General features: G+C 43.7%; 1 protein-coding gene across 1 annotated transcript; it reads right to left on the reverse strand.

The window, feature by feature from the left end:
- Positions 1 to 17,651: 17,651 nt before the first annotated feature.
- LOC136127014 (olfactory receptor 5P55-like) lies at positions 17,652 to 23,079 on the reverse strand. Its single transcript, XM_065882438.1, is given in 2 exon segments — positions 17,652 to 18,590; positions 23,002 to 23,079. Coding segments are annotated over 2 exon segments (1,017 nt in total).

The following is a 23,079-nucleotide window of genomic DNA, read 5'->3' on the forward strand; positions in this document are numbered from 1 at the left end:
TTTTTCTGAAATCCTACAGCATTTTCACCATGGACGTGCACTTAGTCCTTGGTTACAAACTGCCTTAAGCTCATTTTGAAAATTACTAAACATGTGGCAGTTTTGCCTCTCCAGCCAAACTCTAGGCACCTTGGAGGGCAGGGATCAAGATGTTTGCATGTTCTGTATTCTATATAGTTCCAAGCACATAGGCAGGGTATGCAGTGGTCCTCAATAAACACCTTATTGGTTGAATAATAGAAGAAAATGACTTGGGGGAAATGAAAGGAACAGAAAAGTGAACTGAAAATTGACTAATGGCATCTCAGGAAGGGCAGCAGGACCAGAGAATCTGATAGGTTGTTACTTTCCCCAACAATTAAGCCCAAAAGGATCATTGGGTATTGGACATGGGAATAATTGATTAGATCTGGGGCAGAGCAGGCTACAACAGGATTTGCAAATACAGACTCAGGTGTTTCTGAGCTTAAAATTTGAGTTTCAGGGAATTCAATTCAATCTAATCTGACTAAATTGTCATAGAGATATAGACTCACAGAGCTGGAAGGTACATCAGGGGTCACTCCAAAAGGCATTGGCTGTTGTGTGATTCACCTTGTCGACATCTCCACCAGGTGGGCATTATACCTCTGCTCTGACCCCTCTAGTACTGGGGACTTTGCTAGCCATAGAGACAATAAATTCAATGAAATGGCATTCAATCTGGCTCAGTTCAACAACTTAAAATATTTGAGAACTCAATATATACCTAGCATTGTGGCCGATGCTCCTGCTGGGAAGGAACAGATGACCTATGACTCTGCATTTATGTGGATCCTAGGGAGTTGTGGGGAAGTTTTGTACAACCTTTTGTCAAGTTCATCTCTATTTTTCTATCTTCTCTTATGCTTCCTTTTATGTTTAATTCTTTCCCACAACTTTCTTTTCCTATCCTCTCCTTTTCTTCCTCCTACCTATTCACCATGATTTAGCCTTTCCAGAAATGTTAAAATCCTGGGGTAGTTTCTTTGGAAATACTGAGGGCAAAGAAATTGATCACTCTCTGTTCTAAGAACATGTATAATATGGAAGAAATTTGAAGATTATGTATCTAACTCTGTCATGCAAAAAAAGATGCTAAGGGTCAGATTGGAAAAATGTCTCACCTTAATCACTTGATTAAATAGGTAGTGAGGGTGAGTGAGATTAGTGGTCAATAAATTTGCACGATAGGTCCCAGGAGAATATTCCCAATGACCAACATTCAACTATGTAAAACAAAAGGACTGTAACAATTTGAGCTGTCGTGGATGTCACATTTACATATCACTTGCATACACCCACGTCAACCCCCTGCAATCTCTTCTCGGTTACTTTTCAAGTGAGAATGTATCATTGCTTCCCTTTTTTGTCATTTTTAGTTTTTCATTTCTCTATTCCTTTCACCCACTCACAGTCTTTGGTCCAGATCCCCTGCAGCATTCAAGGGGAAAAAGTATTCACAGAACATTAAAATTAAACTTCAGACAACTGTGTTTCTCTGACCATCTGGTCCCTTCTAAAACAGCCACTTCTCAAAGACAGGGGCTCTTGGCCTCAATATTCCATCCAGTACCCAGAAATGGGGGATGCTCAGTAAGTGAGAGCAGGTTGCAGAGGCTGATGGTTACAGGCAGAGCCACCCAGGGGTAGTTGGGACACACAGTCTGACAAGGATTTTAATGCAAGACTATATATTCCTTGAGGACAGGGACTTTCTTATTCATCACGTTATCTCCAGGATTCAGTCCACCATCAGGTACAGAGCAGACTATGTATATTTGTTGAATGCATGAATGCATGAAGTTATATAAAATGTTTTATACACTTACATAAGGGTAAAAAAGCCAGGTGTCAGTTACTTATCTACTGAATAAATCTCACCTACAGAAAATCACAACTTTTTTTTTTTTTGCGGTACGCAGGCCTCTCAATCTTGCGGCCTCTCCCGTTGCGGAGCACAGGCTCCGGACACGCAGGCTCAGCGGCCATGGCTCACGGGCCCAGCCGCTCCGCAGCATGTGGGATCCTCCCGGACCGGGGCACGAACCCGTGTCCCCTGCATCGGCAGGCGGACTCTCAACCACTGCGCCACCAGGGAAGCCCATAACATTTTCTTTATCCACTCATTTGTTGACATTTAGGGAGTTTCCATATCTTGGCTATTGTGAATAATGCTGCAATAATCATGGATATCTCTTTAGATCCTGACATTATTTCCTTTGGATATATATCCAGAAGTGGGATTGCTGGATCAGGAGGCATTTCTATTTTTAATTTTTTGAGGAACTGGCACACTGCTTTCAGAATGGCTGAACCAATTTCCATTCCCACCAGGGTTGTACAAGGTTTCTGGCTGACATCTTGACTGCAGTCTCATGAGAAACCTTGAGCAGAAACACTTGGCTCAGTGGCTCTGGAATATTTGACTTGCAGAAACCGTGAGATAAGGAATGTTTGTTATTTTAAGCTACAAACTTTTGGGGTAATTTTCATTTCTGCAGTAGAAAACTAAAACAGACCCTACAGGAAGGGAAAAGGCAGGAACCAGTAGGCAGCAAAGTAGACACAGCTCTTTGCCTCAGGCTACTCTACCTACTAGCTTTCTCCAGTACTTCATCCATAGAGAGAAACGTGATAAGCCCACGGCTTTTGTGTTTACATGTTACGGTTCCAGGGATACAGAAATCCCAATTCCAGATTTCTTCTTGTTTTTTTGGCCTTGCAGCTTACAGGATCCTAGTTCCCTGACCAGGGATCGAACCCAGGCCCACTGCAGTGAAAGCACTGAGTCCTAACCGCCGGAAGTCCCCAGATTCCAAATTTCTGAGTGGGAGAATGTGGGTCAGCTGAGGCAGAGGGTTAGCTGTAGGGACAAGTCCAAGTTTCATTGGGCTTGGAGATTTTATCTTTACAGGGGCATCATTAAGAAAAAGAATACAAGATTACATACAAAAAATGAGTCCTTGGAATGGATGAGAAAATAAATCACAACAAATTAAAAATGTTCTGTAGCTGACACATACCAAAATATTATAATATAAAACAATTGCATGGTATTTGTATTAGTTAAGTCTCATGGTTGAAAGAGGTTTCCAGAGACTATCTTCTCTGCCCATTTCAATCCCACATGCATCTGAGTGCTGTAGGTCACATGAGTGTACGGATCTGAGCTCTGGCTCTGCACTTTCACGCATGATTCTGGGAGAGTTGGTACAGCGGGTGATATCAGTGTTGCTAGAAGCCATTCTCCCCTGGGATGACTACCGATAACTGAACTAAATTCCAAACCATTTACAAATCATATAAATATATTCAATAAACCCAAGCATAGTATATTCTCACCTCAACTACCCCTTAGCTGGACTTCATAACACCGGCAGTCACTCTAAAGCTGCAGGAGGGTAGGAGGATGGAGGGGAAATCGAGGTGGAAAGATACAGTGTTTTTTGTTTGTTTGTTTATTTATTTTTGGCTGCGTTGTGTATTCGTTACTGCTTGCGGGCTTTCTCTAGTTGCAGCGAGTGGGGGCTGCTCTTCGTTGCGGTGCGTGAGCCTCTCATTGCGGTGGCCTCTCCCGTTGCGAAGCACAGGCTCAAGGTGCGTGGGCCTCAGTAATTGTAGCATGCGGGCCCAGTAGTTGTGGGTCCTAGAGCGCAGGCTCAGTAGTTGTGGTGCACGGGCTTAGCTGCTCCGCGGCGTGTGGGATCTTCCCGGACCAGGGCTCGAAGCCGTGTCTCCTGCATTGGCAGGTGGATTCTAAACCACTGCACCACCAGGGAAGCCCAGATACAGTGATTTTAACCAATTGTGGCTAAAGTACCTTCTTTCTAAAACTTTACAAAAAACACCTGATGACGTCAACACATAGCTATGGCCTTCCCAGGGCCTTGGAAGAGTCCTGGCGGGTAAGGAGCCCCGAAGCCTTGGTTTGTCACCCTTCTGGGTAATTTGCCTCTGGGTAGAGTCTTATAGAGCAAAATGGTTGCTGGAGGCCTAACCCGGTGTTTCCTGAGGAAATGAAAATAATTCCATGAGGATAGATAATTATAATACACTGTGAGAAGAAATTGGGCGGACTAAGAGAGCGCAAATGTGAAAGTGGGGGATTGACTCAGGCTTGCAGAGTCGACGCGAGGGAATGCTTCCTGTGGAAAATGACATTTGGGTGAGTGGGAGTGAGGGGGGGTAGAATGTCCCAGGCGGATACGTAGCATATGTGAAGGGAGGAGGTGTAAGAGACCATGGCTGACTTGGGGGGCACTTCCAGTGGTTGTGAGGATGGGGTTGCCTGAGAAGCAGCCCAGGAAATCAACCCAGGTCAGATTATGAGAGGCCTTGCTACGTATGCTCTTTGGACTCCGCGCTGAAGGAAATGGGAATCAATGAAGGGTTTTCAGCCCAAAATTTAGATGATTAGATTTGCATTAGCACATCAGCCTGGCATTTTCAGTCAGTATGGGAAACTTACCTGTGTTAAAAGAAAAATTTCCACAGGCAATTTAGTGATCTAGTAGGCTTTAATTCAGCGATTCATGAGTCAGACAGCATCCAGTCTAGCCGATAGAAAGGAGCTCTGAAGAGCTGTACAAGGTGAGAAATTTTTACAGACCCATACGAGCAGGAACAAGGAGGTGAAACTGGGCATTTGCTGATTGGGTAAAGCCGGGTTGCTTTCCTCATATGGAGAAAAGGGAAGTCTTGGATTCTGGTCAGGTAACTTGGGCTGAGCAGGTAAGCAGTGATGGGTTGACCTAGGGCTTCCTTTTCTGTCAGAGCAAAGAAATTTAGTTCAGTTTTTGTTTGCTGACATGGGGCTTAGCACGACTCCCATCTTGGGTCTAATGCAGTTACTTTAACAGAGAAAGCTGGAAGCCCTTTCTATCTCAAACATAGAAATGCAGAAAAAAAAAACCCGACTAACAAAATAATTTGAAAGATATGATTGCGCTCAAATCTAAGGAAAGGAAATCCCCAAGAGCCAGAACTGAAGAGGCTCTTAAAAACCAGAAAAGTGAGTGGAACTTGAACAGTGGCCCCAAGGGGAAGGGGACTGGATAAGAGTCTTTACAGTTGGGGCTGGGGCTTGAATGACCACGCAGGGAGGTGAGCCTGGAGCACAGGCTTGGCACAGGTAGGATGCCGGAACTGACCTCATGAGTCATAAATCTAGCTGTCCACCCAATCCTTTGTGGATAAAGTGTCAGGACACTGGAAAACTGTGCAGATAAGGGCTCATTCCTTCCTAAGCTTCAAACATGGAGACCTCTCAGAGATCCCCCCTTCCCTCCCAGAGTGTGGGCTGTATTTGCCACCTACAGCAAATTCATACATGTATTAATTGAGATCCTACTATATGCCAGGTCTCATGTACTAGGAGTATAAAGATTAAACAAACAAACTTTAAAGCTGCTGAATGATTATCTGGGAACATATCCAGTGAAAAAATGTTTGGAAAATTTTGGAATTTCTTCCCCTTAGCTGGTCTTAGCCTCAGCATTTTTCCATCTTTTCCTATCCAAGCCCCTGCACCATCTTTGTTTGAGCTGGGATGAATGGATTTCAGGATGTACATCCTGGCAGAACAAGGACAGGGGAGGATCCCACCCATAATGAGAGGTTATAAGTCTCCATCGGGGCCCCAATCCTAGGTCTGGTACCTTAACTAGAAATGAGTCCGTCAGGCTTGGGAATTTATCAATCGAACAGAGGCTGTAGGCCCAACGGAGAAGGATCTCTGTCTACCAGGAAGCAGATGTGGGTGAAGGGTTGGTGAACTGATCATGACACACAGGGCAGGGTCTGAGGGCCCCATGGGTCTACAGTCTTGCATTAGGCACGCTGAGTACCAGGGGAAGAAGCAGGGTGTGTAAAGCCTGGGTGGAAGTACCTGACTGCTGGGAGAAAGTCTATGTGTGGGGTGGGGTTAGGTTAATATACACCCTGAGGATTTATAACTTTCTTCTGACATGCGGTGTGTTGTGGAATGTTTGAGGTCCAAGTCTCTGGAAAGGACCTAACAGACAACCTGCAGGCTGCTTTGTTTATGGGTCCAGGAGTGGGCATTGTTTTGGGTGGGGTAGGTGCCCCTTGAAATGGGTATCTTTTCCCCTAAGTTACAAATATCTACTTGGAGATTAGATTGCCTCACTGTGTTCCTAAGATCTTGGCCTCTGGAAGCCCCCGGGTGCTGGGAGAAGGGCAGGGGTGAACCTCACCCTCTGTAAGAAGACTCAGTCCTGCCATAGCCAGGATGGTAGCCTCTAGCCAATGTGGTTATTGAGCTCTCGAAAGGTGGCTGGTCCCAACTGAGATGTGTCATAAGAGAAAGATACACTTCAGATGTTGAAGACTTACTACGAAAAAAAGAATGGAATACAGCTCATTACTAATTTTGAAATATTGATTACATGCTGAAGTGACTATATTTTTAACATATTGGGTTAAGTAAAACATTTTTTTTTTTTTCTTGCAGTACGTGGGCCTCTCACTGTTGTGACCTGTCCCGTTGCGGAGCACAGGCTCCGGACGCTCAGGCTCAGCGGCCATGGCTCACGGGCCCAGCCGCTCCGTGGCATGTGGGATCTTCCCGGACTGGGGCGCGAACCCGTGTCCCCTGCATCAGCAGGCGGACTCCCAACCACTGCGCCACCAGGGAAGCCCCAAGTAAAACATATTTTTGAAAGTAATTTCACCTGTTTCTTTTAATTAAAAAAATGTAACTAACTACTAGAAAATTTAAATTACATATGTGGCCCATATCTGTAGCTTACATTAGACTTCTGTTGGACCACGCTGCCTCAGTCCATCAGGACTTTTGGTTACCATAGGATGGGGACTCCTGGGTCCTGTCCTGGTTCTTCCTTCCCTCTTTAAGCTCAGGGAGCTTGATTACTTCTCCATGACCACTACTTACTCCTTTTCATCCACAACCCTGAAAGAAGCAGCCGTAAGCCCTTTGACGAGATAAGGGAATAATATTCAGGAATTGCTAGGAAGAGGCAGCCACGGGAGAGGAGATACGGCAGACTGAGACCCCAGCCCAACCTTCTGTAGAAGGAAGGGAAGGAGAGGCAGGAAGCCCTCTAAGTCTAGTGGTCTAAACCAGGCTCATTTCTTCCTACCCACTGGGGACATTTGGAAACATCTGGAGACATCTTTGGTTGTCACACTGGGTGAGGTGGGGATGCTACTGGCATCTTAGGGTAGAGGCCAGGGATGCTGAGAAACGTTCTACAACACACAGGACAACTGCCACAACAAAGAATGATCCAGCCCCAGGTGTTCGTAGCGTCAAGGTTGAGAGACCCTGACCTGCCTAGGAAATGCCTTTGATATCCGTGGCCAAAGACAAGAAGGGAGGCTGTGGACGCTGACACAGTAGAAGGGCCTGCCCCACCCTCTCCCATTTCCTGACTCTTTCTTCATCACCGGTGACTCATGGCCCTTGCCCTGCACTGAATCTGCCTGAACTCATCCTGGTGGAGAGAGAAGAAGCTCTCCTCAAGTGTGACTCACATGCCCCAAGTCTCAGGTGGAGACCTCTCCCTGCAGGAGATAAGCCCTCTGGGGGAGAGGGCTAGAGAAGGGATTGGTACAGAGGGTACGTGGTTAGTTGCCACTCTTGTTCCCTTACCTTGCTGGTCTTTTTTTTGTTTGTTTGTTTCCTGTTTCCAACTCCCTCTGCAACTGCCCTGAGCTTACAAGAAGCTCCTGGTCAGATCTGACTCTACAGAATTGTTGGGCAGATAGCTATCAGAGTTGTTGGGCTGAGAAGGAAGCTGATGGAAGCAGGTAGGGTTTTCTCAGAGAGAATAAAAACTGTGAATTTGCCTCCGGATTTCTTGCAGAAGCCCAGGTCTCCAGGGTCTGCAGCTGGGAGCAGGCCTGCTGGTGTTGGGATAGGTCCATTCTGTAACTCTCCCACCAGCTTTCACGGAGCCCTAATTCCAAACCCCAGCTCTGAAAGGCACACTCCCTGCCCTCAGGGACTTTACAGTCTAGCCAGGGATACAAAGCCTGCATACTTAAGATGATTTAAATGGCATTAAATGGAACTCAGTGGTAACAGAGGCTTTAAAGGAGCAGAGAGTCAGGGTACAGAGTGATGATGGGGTTGCCCAGAACTATGGAAAGAACCTGTGCTCTGGACCCCACTGGCTTCAGCTATATCCTGATGCTAAAATTTCCCAGCTACGTGACCTTCTTCACGAAATGAAGGCACCAATAAAATCTAGGTATAAATGAGATTCTGCTTTCTGCCCCCATTCCCCACACACAGCTGGGTAGAGCCTGTCCCAAGGAGCAGTGCTGGGGGTTTCCAGATTGCTCTCCCTGTGGAAGATGGCTTGCTGATTTGGAGTATCAGCTCCTTACAGAAAGATGCAGCCTTGTAATTTGTAGCAGTTGTATTGGGCTTAAGGTAGAGGCATCCTTTCCTCGTTGTTCTTGGGAGAAAGATTCCTGCCAGTTATTTGGCCTCATGTGTCCTTCCCACAGGAGCTATAATTTACTGAGCATCTATTATGTGTCAGACACTAAGTAGGTACTTTGCTGCATTCTCTTATTTAAGTCAAGCAATAATTGAATATCCTCTCTGTATTGAACACTGGGGCAGGGGCTGGGTGACTCAGACATAAGGTTAAAAAAAAAAAAAAGACAAAATAGGGAATTCCCTGGCAGTCCAGTGGTTAGGACTCCGCACTTTCACTGCCGAGGGCCCGTGTTCAATCCCTGGTCGGGGAACTAAGATCCCACAAGCCACAGGGTGTGGCCAAAAAAAAAAAAAGACAAAATTCTAATAGGGGAGAAAAACATGACATTTTCAGTGCTGGTGTGGAGGTAAGTCACGAGCCTTCACTTGGTCTCCTGGCTGCTGATGAGGTAAGCTGCTAACTGGGTGATTCCCCCCTGACTCAGGCACCTCACGTACACGCAGAGGCAGCTGGATGTCACAACCCCAACCCGAACCAGGCACCACATGTGTACCCAGAAGACCACCTCCAACTAAGCCAGATCGTTTCTAATTAGAAACCCAGGTGTAGGGGCTTCCCTGGTGGAGCAGTGGTTAAGAGTCCACCTGCCAATGCAGGGGACATGGGTTCGAGCCCTGGTCCGGGAAGATCCCACATGCTGCGGAGCAACTAAGCCCGTGCGCCACAACTACCGAGCCTGTGCTCTAGAGCCCACGAGCCGCAACTACTGAAGCCCATGCACCTAGAGCCCATCCTCTGCAACAAAAGAAGCCACCGCAATGAGAAGCCTGCGCATCGCAATGAAGAGTAGCCCCTGCTTGCCACAACTAGAGAAAGCTCGCGCACAGCCAAAAATAAAACAAACAAGTAAATAAATAAAAAACAAAAACCCAGGTGTCAGCAACCATTCAGGAATACCCAGGGACTTTACTTTCCTAACCTGGGAAAGGGACAGTTCATAGTCTCCCGGCTTTGGAAAATGACCTCTTTTCTCCTCCCACATTGTCAGATCTGAAGTTTTCCTAGTCTGTGCTAGATTGGGCTTCCTGCTTGAAAGTAAATCTTCCTTTCTTTTTTTTTTTTCCATTCAGCCCTCAATCTTCGCTTTCTGGTAGTTTAAACATTTTTCTTTAACAAAGGCAAACCAGAGCACAGAGGAAGGAGTGATAAATTCTGTGTGTAGGAGTCAGAAAAGTTCGGAGAAGAGGTTGCATTTAGGCTGGGACTGGAATGATAACAAAAAGATCCTACAGGCTGACAAAGCGATGAGCAAGCACATTCCAGGGGCTGGGAGGACGTGAGCAAAGAAAGAGGTGTGCAAACGTATGACCTATTCAGGCCAGGCCAGGTCACTTGTTGGGACTGCAGGGTAGGTGCTTGGTGGGAACTGTGAGGTGCTCCCTGGAAAGTTAGGGTGGCACAAGCTTGTAAGATAATAGTAAAGAGTTGAGAATTTTCCCCGTGGCCAAGGGTTGCAAACTCAAATACCTACAAGGACCACTCAGACACCTTAAATGAATGAAAAAGGTATTCTTCTACATGGACACACTTTTTTTTGGGGGTGGGGGGTTGTTAATCTTACACCTGCGGGGACATTCTTCACATCCAAAAAATAGATATTATCTTCCTTCATTCAAGGAGTATTGGCCGAGCTTCTTCCATGCACCAGGCATCGTCCTAGGCACTGGCTACTTGTCTTGAAACATGTACATCTCTAAGCCCTTATTTTCTTTTCCTACTTTTGCTAGAGATGTGAATATAATACATTTTCTCTACTATTATGAAAAAACTCAGGGCATGATAAAAAGGCAACAGACACCCCAAGAAGAGTGATGGGGAAGAATGGGGTGGGGAGAACTGGGGTATCTGTGTCCTGTTTAAAAGGGCATCTCTGGCTCAGCACCAGATGATTATAACTGTGCTGAGAATAAGACTGGTAGAATGCTCCAATTTTTCTTCCCAGAGAAAGTGGCAATAGGGATTTAAAAAATGTGATTGTATCAAAATTTTTTATGTTGGCTAAAAACTTTTAACTTACTATATGTTGCCCACACACAACCGGCTGGCAGGGCGCGCTGGGGTCATGGGTGAACCATCAGTCCTCCGCCATCCTCTGCTCTAGGCAGCAGGCGGTGAGGGAATGAATACTGGATAGGCATCAAGAGGACTGGATGCCTACCCAGTGTTCATTCACCCCTTCTTTTTTAAAAACAGGATCCCAAGATTGTCAAGGTGGCCGTGTGCCCAGCTAATAACCATATTTCCCAGCCTCCCTTGCTGAGTCAAGTTATATGACTCCCATGTGACTAAGTTCTGGCAAATGAGAGGCCAACGGTTGTGCTTGGCCGTTATTGAAAAGGCTACAAAAAGGGGATAGACAGCTGGTAATGTCCCCCATTCCTCCAGCTTTCTTCTTCAAAGAGTAAAGTGATGGCTGGAGCTTCAGCAATCATATTAGGCTAAGGGGCAGCCTTGAATATAGAAGCCATATTAGTGCTTGACAAAATACCAAAGACTGTGTAACTTAGACAACAGATACTAATTTTTTCCAGAGTTATGGAGGCCAGAAGTCCAAGATCAAGGTGTTGGAAGGTTTGGTTTCTTCAGAGGCCTCTCCCCTTGTTTTGAAGGTGACCACCTTCTTGCTGTGTCCTCACATGGTCTTTTCTCTGTGTGTGCACATCCCAGGTATCTCTTTGTGTGTCCAAATTTCCTCTTCTTATAAAGACATCAGTCTGATTGTATTAAGGGCCCTGTCTCCAAATACAGTTATGTTCTGAGGTACCGGGGTTAAGGTTTCAACATATCAATTTTGGGGTGGGGAGATAATTCGTCCCATAACAGAAATTATGCATGAAAGATGCTGGGACAGAAAGGTGCTGGCACCTGGATCTTCATGGAGTGTCCATATCAGTCTGAACAATTTCTAACTTTTTTTTAAAAAATTAATTTATTTTTGGCTTCATTGGGTCTTTGTTGCTGCATGCAGGGTTTCTCTAGTTACAGTTAACGGTGGTTACTCTTCATTGCAGTGCGTGGGCTTCTCATTGTGGTGGCTTCTCTTGTTGTGGAGCATGGGCTCTAGGCGTGCAGGCTTCAGTAGTTGTGGCACGTGGGCTCAGTACTTGTGGCTCCTGGGTTCTAGAGCGCAGGTTCAGTAGTTGTGGCACACGGGCTTAGTTGCTCTGCAGCATGTGGGATCTTCCCGGACCACGGCTCGAAGCCGTGTCCTCTGCATTGGCAGGCGGATTCTTAACCACTGCCCCAACAGGGAAGTCCTAGCCTTTTTTTTTTTTTAAAAATGGGATTCCATCACAATTCAGGACACATGGGGATTTGTTCTCTCTGATCCCTTTATCAGCCTGAAAAATCTCTTTGTTATCAATCTAGTCCTGGCTTCAACTTAACCTCTTCTGGGAAGCTGCTCTGACTCCTATAGGTAGAATGCATCATAAGAAACCTTAGAAGTTTAAACTGTTATAGTCAGATCTCTATTGCTAGAAGTGGATGGCAATTCTTAGCAGATTCATGGGGCTTTCTGGAAGAGGGGGGATTTAGCCCAGTGTGCGTTTTCCAGAGGTTTGAGGCAGAGGAGGGATATTTGAGGGCAAGGGAGACCCTATCAGAAAAAACTAAACAGGAACACCAAAGGAGGAAAACTCCTGAAGCCAAGAAAGATCAAGAACTTTCACGTTTTCTGAAATGAAGTTGAGAAGTGTGTTTGGGGGATTCCATTACAATTCAAGTAGCCAGGGTTCTGGGCTCTAAGCTATTTTATGGTCTTCTAGTGAGACTCAGAGCTAGTCAGTTCAACCTCTCAGATTTGTTATTATTTTTTGATTATCTGTAAAATGGGGGTAATAATACCTTACTTATCTTACAATATTTGGTGAAGATCAAATAGAAGAATGAACGTGAAAATATTTTCAAAAATATGTATGACCTATACCAGTGTTTCTAAAGTCATTTGTCTACCTCCTTCGTGACATTTTGCCTTGTGTATCACCTGTACTGTGATTTTTCTACAAATTGGACTATTCTAAATAATTTTTTATTAAAAATACTTTTTATCAGGATCATAATAAAAAGTAAAAATAAAAGCAACATAGTATTATTAAATGCTAGCTAGTTACTGTGAAGTGCTAAGGCTTGTTCTTAACAAGGGAGACTAGATTAAGGAAGGTTTAAAGTCAGACTAGTACCAAGTAGAGACTTCAATTTTGACATAATCACAAGAGTTAAAAAGGAAAACTGGAAAAGGAAGAACTTTTCCATGGTTCGGTTAACTGCTATTTAATATCATAGCTACATGATATGGTCTCACTCTTTTTTTGTAATTGAAGTATAGTTGATTTACCATGTTGTGTTAGTTTCTAGTGTATAGCAAAGTGATTCAATTATACATATGTATATATGTATTCCTTTTCATATTCAATTTCTTTCTTTCTTTCTTTTTTTAATTGGGGTGTAGTTGTTTTACAATGTTGTGTTAGTTTCTACTGTACAGCGAAGTGGAGTTCCCTGTGCTATACAGCAGGTTCTTATTAGTTATCTATTTTATACATATTAGTGTATATACGTCAATCCCAACCTCCCAATTCATCCCACACCCCCAGCCCTGCTTTTCCCCCTTGGAGTCCATACATTTGTTTTCTATATCTTTGTCTCTGTTTCTGCCTTGCAAACCGATTCATCTGTACCATTTTTCTAGATTTCACATATATGTGTTAATATACAAAATTTGTTTTTCTCTTTCTAACTTCATTCTGTATGACAGTCTCTAGGTCCATCCACATAACTACAGATGACTCAATTTCGTTCCTTTGTGGCTGAGTAATATCCATTGTATATATGTATCACATCTTCTTTATCCATTCATCTGTCGATGGACATTTATGTTGCTACCATGACCTGGCTATTGTAAATAGTGCTGCAATGAACATTGGGGTGCATGTATCTTTTTGAATTATGGTTTTCTCTGGGTATATGCCCAGTAGTGGGAATGCTGGGTCATATGGTAATTCTATTTTTAGTTTTTTTTTTTTTTTTTTTTTATAAATTTATTTATTTTTATTTATTTATTTTTGGCTGTGTTGGGTCTTCATTTCTGTGCAAGGGCTTTCTTTAGTTGCGGCGAGCAGGGGCCACTCTTCATTGTGGTGCACGGGCCTCTCACTGTCGCGGCCTCTCTTGTTGGGGAGCACAGGCTCCAGATGCGTAGTCTCAGTAGTTGTGGCTCACGGGCCCAGTTGCCCTGTGGCATGTGGGATCCTCCCAGACCAGGTCTTGAACCCGTGTCCCCTTCATTGGCAGGCAGATTCTCAACTACTGCGCCACCAGGGAAGCCCCTATTTTTAGTTTTTTAAGGAACCTCCATACTGTTCTCCATAGTGGCTGTACCAATTTACATTCCTACCAACAGTGCAAGAAGGTTCCCTTTTCTCTACACCTTCTCCAGCATTTATTGTTTGTAGACTTTCTGATGATGCCCATTCTAACTGGTGTAAGGTGATACCTCATTGTAGTTTTGATTTGCATTTCTCTAATAATTAGTGACGTTGGGCAGCTTTTCATGTGCTGCTTGGCTGTCTGTATGTCTTCTTTGGAGAAATGTCTATTTAGGTCTTCTGCCCATTTTTTGATTGTGTTGTTTGTTTTTTGATATTGAGCTGCATGAGCTGTTTGTATATTTTGGAGATTAATCCTTTGTCTGTTGATTCATTTGCAAATATTTTCTCCCATTCTGAGGGTTGTCTTTTTGTCTTGTTTATAGTTTCCTTTGCTGTGCAAAAGCTTTTAAGTTTCATTAGGTCCCATTTGTTTCTTTTTGCTTTTATTTCCATTACTCTAGGAGGTGGATCAAGAAAGATATTGCTGCGATTTATGTCAAAGGGTGTTCTTCCTATGTTTTCCTCTAAGAGTTTTACAGTGTTTGGTCTTACATTTAATCCATTTTGAGTTTATTTTTGTGTATGGTATTAGGGAGTGTTCTAATTTCATTCTTTTACATGTAGCTGTCCAGTTTTCCCAGCACCACTTATTGAAGAGACTGTCTTTTCTCCATTGTATATCCTTGCCTCCTTTGTCATAGATTAGTTGACCATAGGTGTGTGGGTTTATCTCTGGGCTTTCTATCTTGTTCCACTGATCTATATTTCTGTTTTTGTGCCAGTATCATATTGTCTTGATTACTGTAGGTTTGTAGTATAGTCTGAAGTCAGGGAGCCTGATTCCTCCAGCTCCGTTTTTTTTCCTCAAGTTTGCTTTGGCTATTCGGGATCTTTTGTGTCTCCATACAAATTTTAAGATTTTTTTGTTCTAGTTCTGAGAAAAATGCCACGGGTAATTTGATAGGGATTGCACTGAATCTGTAGATTGTTTTGGGTAGTATAATCATTTTCACAATATTGATTCTTCCAATCCAAGAACATGGTGTATCTCTCCATTTGTTGGTGTCATCTTTGATTTCTTTCATCAGTGTCTTATAGTTTTCTGAGTACAGGCCTTTTACCTCCTTAGGTAGGTTTATTCCTAGGTAATTTATTCTTTTTGTTGCAATGGTGAATGGGATTGTTTCCTTAATTTCTTTTTCTGATCTTTCATTTTTAGTGTATAGGAATGCAAGAGATTTCTGTACATTAATTTTGTATCCTGAAACTTTACCGAATTCATTGATTAGCTTTAGTAGTTTTCTGGTGGCATCTTTAGGATTCTCTATGTATAGTATCACGTCACCTGCAAACAGTGACAGTTTTACTTCTTCCTTTCTAATCTGTATTCCTTTTATATCTTTTTCTTCTCTGACTGCTGTGGCTAGGACTTCCAAAACTATGTTGAATAATAGTGGTGAGAGTGGACATCCTTGTCTTGTTCCTGATCTTAGAGGAAATACTTCCAATTTTTCACCACTGAGAATGATGTTTGCTGTGGGTTTGTCATATATGGTCTTTATTATGTTGAGGTAGGTTCCCTCTATGCCCACTTTCTGGAGAGCTTTTATCATAAATGAGTGTTGAATTTCGTCAAAAGCTTTTTCTGCATCTATTGAGATGATCATATGGTTTTTCTCCTTCAATTTGTTAATATGGTGTATCACATTGATTGATATGCGTATATTGAAGAATCCTTGCATCCCTGGGATAAATACCACTTGATCATGGTGTATGATCCTTTTAATGTGTTGTTGGATTCTGTTTGCTAGTATTTTGCTGAGGATTTTTACATCTATATACATCAGTGATGTTGGTCCATAATTTTCTTTTTTTGTAGTATCTTTGTTTGGTTTTGGTTTCAGGGTGATGGTGGCCTTGTAGAACGAGTTTGGGAGTGCCCCTTCCCCTGCAATTTTTTTTGAAGAGTTTGAGAAGGGTGGGTGTTAGCTCTTCTCTAAATGTTTGATAGAATTCACCTGTGAAGCCATCCACTCCTGGACTTCTGTTTGTTGGAAGATTTTAAATCACAGTTTCAATTTCATTACTTGTGATTGATCTATTCATAATTTCTATATCTTCCTGGTTCAGTCTTGGAAGGTTATACCTTTCTAAGAATTTGTCCATTTCTTTCAGGTTTTCCATTTTATTGGCATAGAGTTGCTTGTAGTGGTCTCTTATGATGCTTTCTGTTTATGCTGTGTCTGTTGTAACTTCTCCTTTTTCATTTCTAATTTTATTGATTTGAGTCCTCTCCCTCTTTTTTTTGATGAGTCTGGCTAAAGGTTTATCAATTTTCTTTATCTTCTCAAGGAAGCAGCTTTTAGTTTTATTGATCTTTGCTATTGTTTTCTTTGTTTCTACTTCATTTATTTCTGCTCTGATCTTTATGATTTCTTTCCTTCTCCTAACTTTGGATTTTGTTTGTTCTTCTTTCTCTAGTTCCTTTAGGTGTAAGGTTAGATTGTTTACTTGAGATTTTTCTTGTTTCTTGAGGTAGGATTGTATTGCTATAAACTTCCCTCTTAAGTAATCTTTTTCCTGCATCCCATAGGTTTTGGATAGTCATGTTTTCATTGTCATTTATCTCTAGGTATTTTTTGATTTCCTCTTTTATTTCTTCATGATCTGTGTTCATCTCTGTTTGTTTGTTCTTTAATTCTTCTAGGTCTTTGTTATACATTTCTTGCATCTTCTCGATCTTTGCCTCCATTCTTTTTCTGAGGTCCTGGATCATCTTCACTATCATTATTCTGAATTCTTTTCATGGAGGTTACCTATCTCCACTTCATTTAGTTGTTTTTCTGGGATTTTGTCTTGTTCCTTCATCTGGGACGTTATCCTCTGCCTTTTCATTTTGTCTATTTTTCTGTGATTGTGGTTTTCATTCTGCAGGCTTCAGGATTGTAGTTCTTCTTGCTTCTGCTGTCTGCCCTCTCCATATTCCTCTTCATTATGATTTATTATAAGATATTGAATATAGTTCCCTGTGCTATACAGTAGGACCTTTTAGCTTATCTGATACGGTCTCACACTTAAAAGACATTGATGTACAAGAATTTGGTTTTATGGAGAGGTTTCCCCAGGGAAGAAAAGAACACAATCATCTGAATAATTGTTTGTGCCAGACCCCACGTAAACCCATTTTATCTTAATGGGAACCTTACGATAACCAGTTGAGATGGGTGTTAGTGCCCCATTTCAGATGGGAAACCTGAGGGTCAGGGGGTTGTGTACCTTGACTTGACATCACACAGTTAACTAAAGAGAGAATCACTCAGAGGCAGCATGACTCAGGTGTGCCAAAGTCCATATTCTGCCCATACCACCTTATAATTCCATTATCTAGCCCCTCCTTATGACATATGGAATTTAGGAATAACTGTGCCCATTGTCTGCTTATAAGGTGCACTTATCAGAAAAAGACAATATAATGTATTGGTTGAGAACATGGTCTCTGGAGCCAGACTGCCTGGATTCAAATTCTGACTATGCTTCTTATTAGCTGTGTGACCTTGGGCCAGTTACTCAGCCTCTCTGTGCCTCAGATTCCTAGGGCCAATAATAGTATTTATTTCAACCTCTTGTTGTGAAGATTAAATGGATTGATATGTGAAAGGTATTTAAAATAGTGCTGGCACATAATTCCTTCTATCCAAGTGTTAATATTATTCAGGTTTTATGTTGTCTCTACCATGGTATGGCTTAGGATAGAATGTTCCACTCTCTGTTAGGAAGGCAGCATGTCAAGGCATCCCCTCTTTAGAGCAGGCTTCACATCTTTATCCCTCAGGCTGTAGATCAGAGGGTTCAGCATGGGGATGATCACTGTGTAGAAGACAGACACGACCTCGTTCTGTTCCATGGAACTGTGAGAGCTTGGCTGTGCATACATGAAGGTGATGGTGCCATAGAAGAGGCAGATGACTGCGAGGTGAGAGGCACAGGTGGAGAGTGCTTTGCTCTGAGCCTTGAGGGAATGCATCCTGCAGATAGTCACCAGGCTGTAGGCATAGGGGACCAGGATAACGGTGATGGTAAAGAGGATAATCAAGGCAGAAGATGAGAAGACAATGGCCTCAGCCTTGGCAACGTCTGCACAGGCAAGCTGGAGCACAAGGGGGATGTCACAGACATAGTGGTTAATGATATCGGGGCCACAGAAGAGCGGCTTGAAGATGTACCCAGTCAGTAAAGCTGAATTGGCAACAGAAGCCATATAGGCGGCTGCCACCAGTTGGACACGCAGACGTTGGGACATGCTGGTGTGGTAGAGGAGAGGGTGTTAGATGGCAGCAAATCGGTCATATGCCTTAATGGCCAGGAGCAGACACCCAGCAGTACCGTGGAGAGTCATGAGGGTCATCCGGACCAGGCAGCCTGCAAAGGAGGTGGACTGGCTTGAGGTGAGGAAGCTCTGCAGCAGCCTGGGGGTGTTTAACGTGGAGAAGGAGGAGTCTATGCAGGAGAGGACACTCAGCAAGAAGTACATGGGCGTGCGGAGCTGCGGGTCTGCGTGGATCAGGGTGATCATGGCCAGGTTGCCTGCGAGGGTAACTGAGTAGATGAACAGGAAGAGTGCCAAGAGGATGCCATGAGCCCTGCCTGCTGTGTGAGCCCCAGCAGGAGGAGCCAGGTGACGCGGGTGCAGTTCTTCGCTGTGGTGCCCCTGTCACTGCAGAGACACCAGGTAAGACATGCTTGTACCCTAGAGGCAGACCCTGGGGTCAGTGTCTGAAGCTCTTTCAATTCCCCCAGTATGGGCAGTGCTAGAGGAACTGGGGAGGGGACACTGGCATGAATTGATCACCTACTGTGAGTCATGTGCTAACTCATTTCCTAAACAGCTATTGAAACTTCATAATACTTTCTCACTTAAATATTATGCCCATTTAAGTATTCACAATAGCCAAGACATGGAAACAACCTAAATGTCCATTGACAGGGGGATGGATAAAGAAGATGTGGTACATATATCCAATGGAATGTTAGCCATAAAAAAGAACAAAATAATGCCATTTGCAGCAACGTGGATGGACCTAGAGATTATCACACTAAGTGAAGTAAGTCAGAGACAGACAGATAATATACGATATCACTTATATGTGGAATCTAAAATATGACAAATGAACTTATCTATGAAACAGAAACAGACTCACAGACATAGAGAACAGACTTATGGTTGCCAAGGGAGACAGGGCAAGGGGAGGGATGGATTGGGAGTTTGGGATTAGCAGATGCAAACTATGGATAATCAACAAGGTCCTACTGTATAGCACAGAGAACTATATTCAATATCCTGTGATAAACTATAATGGAAAAGAGTATGAAAAAGAATGTATATATATGTATAACTGAATCACTTTGCTATATAGCAGAAATTAACGTAACATTGTAAATCAACAATACTTCAATAAAATAAATTGTAAAAATGTATAGAACATAAAAAAACATTATGTCCATTTATATTTACTGAGAGTATCAATTTGTCCAAGGCAAAAGAGCTAGTACATAAAGAACGTGGGATTAGAACTCAGTCCAAGTAACAATCATATGTCTATTATATAGTTATAATAATTTTCTCTTCTCCAAATTTCCTGTTCCATGGAAAAATGGCATCACTAGTGAGTGTTGGAGGCCGGTATGTTGGTCCAGAGAGGGAATACATGAAAGTGTTAATTTGTAATTTATTTGGGGGCAAAGGCTCCAACAGTACTAGTCCCCAAGGCCAGGGACACGGAAATCAGGCCTAATGTCATCATTAATATAAGGTGACCCAGTAGAGCAGTGGTTTCTCCCAGTGTTGTAGGTTGAATTGTATCTCTCAGGAAGATTTGTTGAAGTCCTAACCCCTGGTACCTGTGAATGTTACCTTATTTGTAAATAGGGTCTTTGCAGAAGTAATCAAGTTGAATCATATTCGATTAGGGTGAGCCCTCAATCCACTATGACTGGTGTTCTTATAAGAAAAGAAAATGGAGACACAGGAGATGATATGGGAGAATGCCATGTGAAGACATGGATACAGATGCAAGGTGGCCATGTGAAGACAGAAGCAGAGGTTGGAGTGATGCTGTCACAAGCCAAGGATGTCTGGGGCTTCTGGGAGCCAGAAGAGACAAGGAAAGATCCAGCCCTTGAAGCTTCTGAGGGAGCACATCTCTGCCAACACCTTAATTTTGAACTTGCAGCCTCCAGAAATACGAGGGAGTGTATTTTTCTTGTTTTAAGGCACACAATTTGTGGTACTTTGTTACAGCAGCCCTAGGACACTAATACACCCAGCTGGGGACACTCCTGGCTATTGGTACAGGCCTCCTGAGCAGTTGTCAGGAGACTGGACTTTCTTTTTTTTCTTTTTGGCCATGCCACATGGCATGTGAGATCTTATTTCCCTGACCAGGGAGCTGTGGAAGTACAGAGTCTTAACCACTGGACTGCCAGGGAAATCCCTGAGACTGGGCTTTCAGATCTCTCTCTATTGACAGAGCTAATAATCCAAGGGGAGAAAATTAAACACAATAAATTAAAACAAAGTCATTTATTATTTACCACTAACTAAGAAAAATATTTGTATGGGAGAATAGGCAGCTACATTAAATATGAAAACTCCAGTTCGACAAAACCATGACCAAAGAACCAAAGTCTTGTGTTTTAGCTATAAATAACTGAAGGCAGTAGGACATGCCAGATTTGTGGTATTGGGGTCCAGTGCAGGGCATGGTTCTGAACCGGAGGTGAGCTCTTTCACCAGAGAGCACAGGTCAGAGTGTTCACACACCTAACCTCCCCAGAGGAGCCCACATGTTTATGTAAGTTTTCTCAGCTCCCAAGAATTTGCCTCTAAGCATCGTCGCTTTTTGGGTTTTCAGATAACCAAGGCTGCTGTTCTGAGGGGAAGCCCTTGTATGGGATACTGGCCAGGGCCTTCTGTCGTTGGTTGGACATCATTGGTTGGACATCAGTTCTGATTGGTTGAGTGTAGGTTTTGATTGTTGGAGCATCTGTTCTGATTGGTGCCCATGGCGTTCTGGTTGTTAAATGTTTGGAATTCTGTATCATCTGGATGAGGCTGGGAACAAAGGAGGAATAAGGCAGGGCCTCTTCAGAGTATCTCAGGACAGCTAGAAATAAGTGGCGTCTGATCAAAGCTGGTAATAGGGCTTTGTGTTATCAGTATCTATTGGCAACTCGGCCTCTTGAAATATAAAAACGTATGTACAGATTTTACCTATGGAGAGCACCAGTGGGGTTGCTTCCTCTCTGCTCATGGTGTTTCCTTTCTTAAAGAGGGATATCCATTGTGTAATACACCTGACCCCCTCTTCTCCTGGAGGAGGGATGCCTTTTGTGATCAATGGGTTTGGGATAAGGCACTGAATGCGTGGAGCTCTGCTTTGCTCATTGGAAGCACAGGTTCTGCTCTGCTCTATTTCTCCGTAATGTAGACCTTAAAACTAGGTCATTGTCTGTCTAATTTTTAAGAAGACCACTTACAAGGATGAGTCATGTCCTGCAGTACCAAGTTGCATCAGTGATGCAGGTGGTATTTTGCTCTCTGTCTGCGTTGTTTCTACCTCATCTCTCTTAATTGGTTCAGAATTAGCATAGAGAGGAGAGATGTTAGTTATTGTGGTCCTTAAAGACCTCAGCACAGAGAAAACCAGAAGGAAGCTGGCAGGGGTGCTTTGCTTGGCCTGTCGCGTCAATAATTCCATGACCTGGGCTCACTCATCTCTAGCACACTGATAGAGTTAAGGGGTGAGTTGGCTGAAACAATGGGTGTGATTGAACCCTGGAGGACCTGGATTCACAATAATAAATTCCTGGATGAGAAAGCAGAAGGACAGCCCCCTCCAGTTCCTCTGCTAAGATGTTGATGAGGGGCTGCCATGGCAACGAGAGTACATGAATGAGAATGAAGTGTCCTGACATGAAAGAAAAGAGAAGACTTATCAAGGTCAGAAGAGGGGCGGCTCATGAAGGTGGAGGTCATCTCAAGATGAGAAAGTCCCTGAGAGTTTCTGAAGATCTCCTGTTCCCATGGATACCTTACAGAGCCAAGGATGGGTTCCGCTTCTCTCTCTGACACCTCTGCTCTTGCCTTGGGCACAGGAACTTGCCACTTTTGGCTATAACTTTAATTGCTTGATATTTGTGTGTAAAGTACAGTGATCAGTAGTTTGGAGTCTCAACTAATTTCATAAATTTTTTTTTTTTTTAATTTTGGCCATGCTGCACGGCTTGTGGGATCTTAGTTCCCTGACCAGGGATTGAACCCGTGCCCTCAGCAGTGAAAGCGAGGAGTCCTAACCACTGGACCACCAGGGAATTCCCAATAAATACATTTCTTTTGATAGAAAGAGCTTTAGTGAATGGGTGAAGAAACTGGAGTTTTCAGACCCCCAGGGTTAGTCCAGGTACTATTTATTCCTTGCCTTTTAAAAATAAACATTTGGGCTTTCCTGGTGGCTCAGTGGTTGAGAGTCCGCCTGCCGATGCAGGGTACATGGGTTCGTGCCCCGGTCCGGGAAGATCCCACATGCCGCGGAGCGGCTGGGCCGGTGAGCCATGGCCGCTGAGCCTGCGCGTCCGGAGCCTGTGCTCCGCAACGGGAGAGGCCACAATAGTGAGAGGCCCGCGTACCGCAAAAAAAAAAAAAAAAAAAAAAAAAGTGAGGATAGAATGTGAGCAGTAAAAGCCAAGAGGCCCCTGGGAATTCCCTGGTGGTCCAGTGGTAAAGAATCTGCCTTCCAATGCAGGGGACGCTGGTTCCATCTCTGGTCAGGGAACTAAGATCCCACATGCCGCAGGGCAACTAAGCCGGCACACCACACCTACTGAGCTTGCGTGTCTCAACTAGAGAGCCTCCGTGCTGCAAACTACAGAGCCCACGTGCTCTGGAACCCTTGCGCCACAACTAGAGAGAAGCCTGCCCGCCACAAGGAAAGATTCCCGCATGCCTTAACGTAGATCCCGCGTGCCGCAATTAAGACATGATGCAGCCAAATATTAAAAAAAATTAAAAAAAGCCAAGAGGTCCCTGGGTAAAACCCTAAGGAAATTAATTTCAACCTTACTGTGCACTGCTTCTGAGCTCCAATTTTTTCCCAGTCACCTCGGTGAAGGGGCTGATCAGATTTGAATGGTGTGAGCAT

This window comes from Phocoena phocoena, chromosome 8 (genome assembly GCF_963924675.1).
Source record: "Phocoena phocoena chromosome 8, mPhoPho1.1, whole genome shotgun sequence".
Lineage (NCBI taxonomy): Eukaryota > Metazoa > Chordata > Mammalia > Artiodactyla > Phocoenidae > Phocoena > Phocoena phocoena.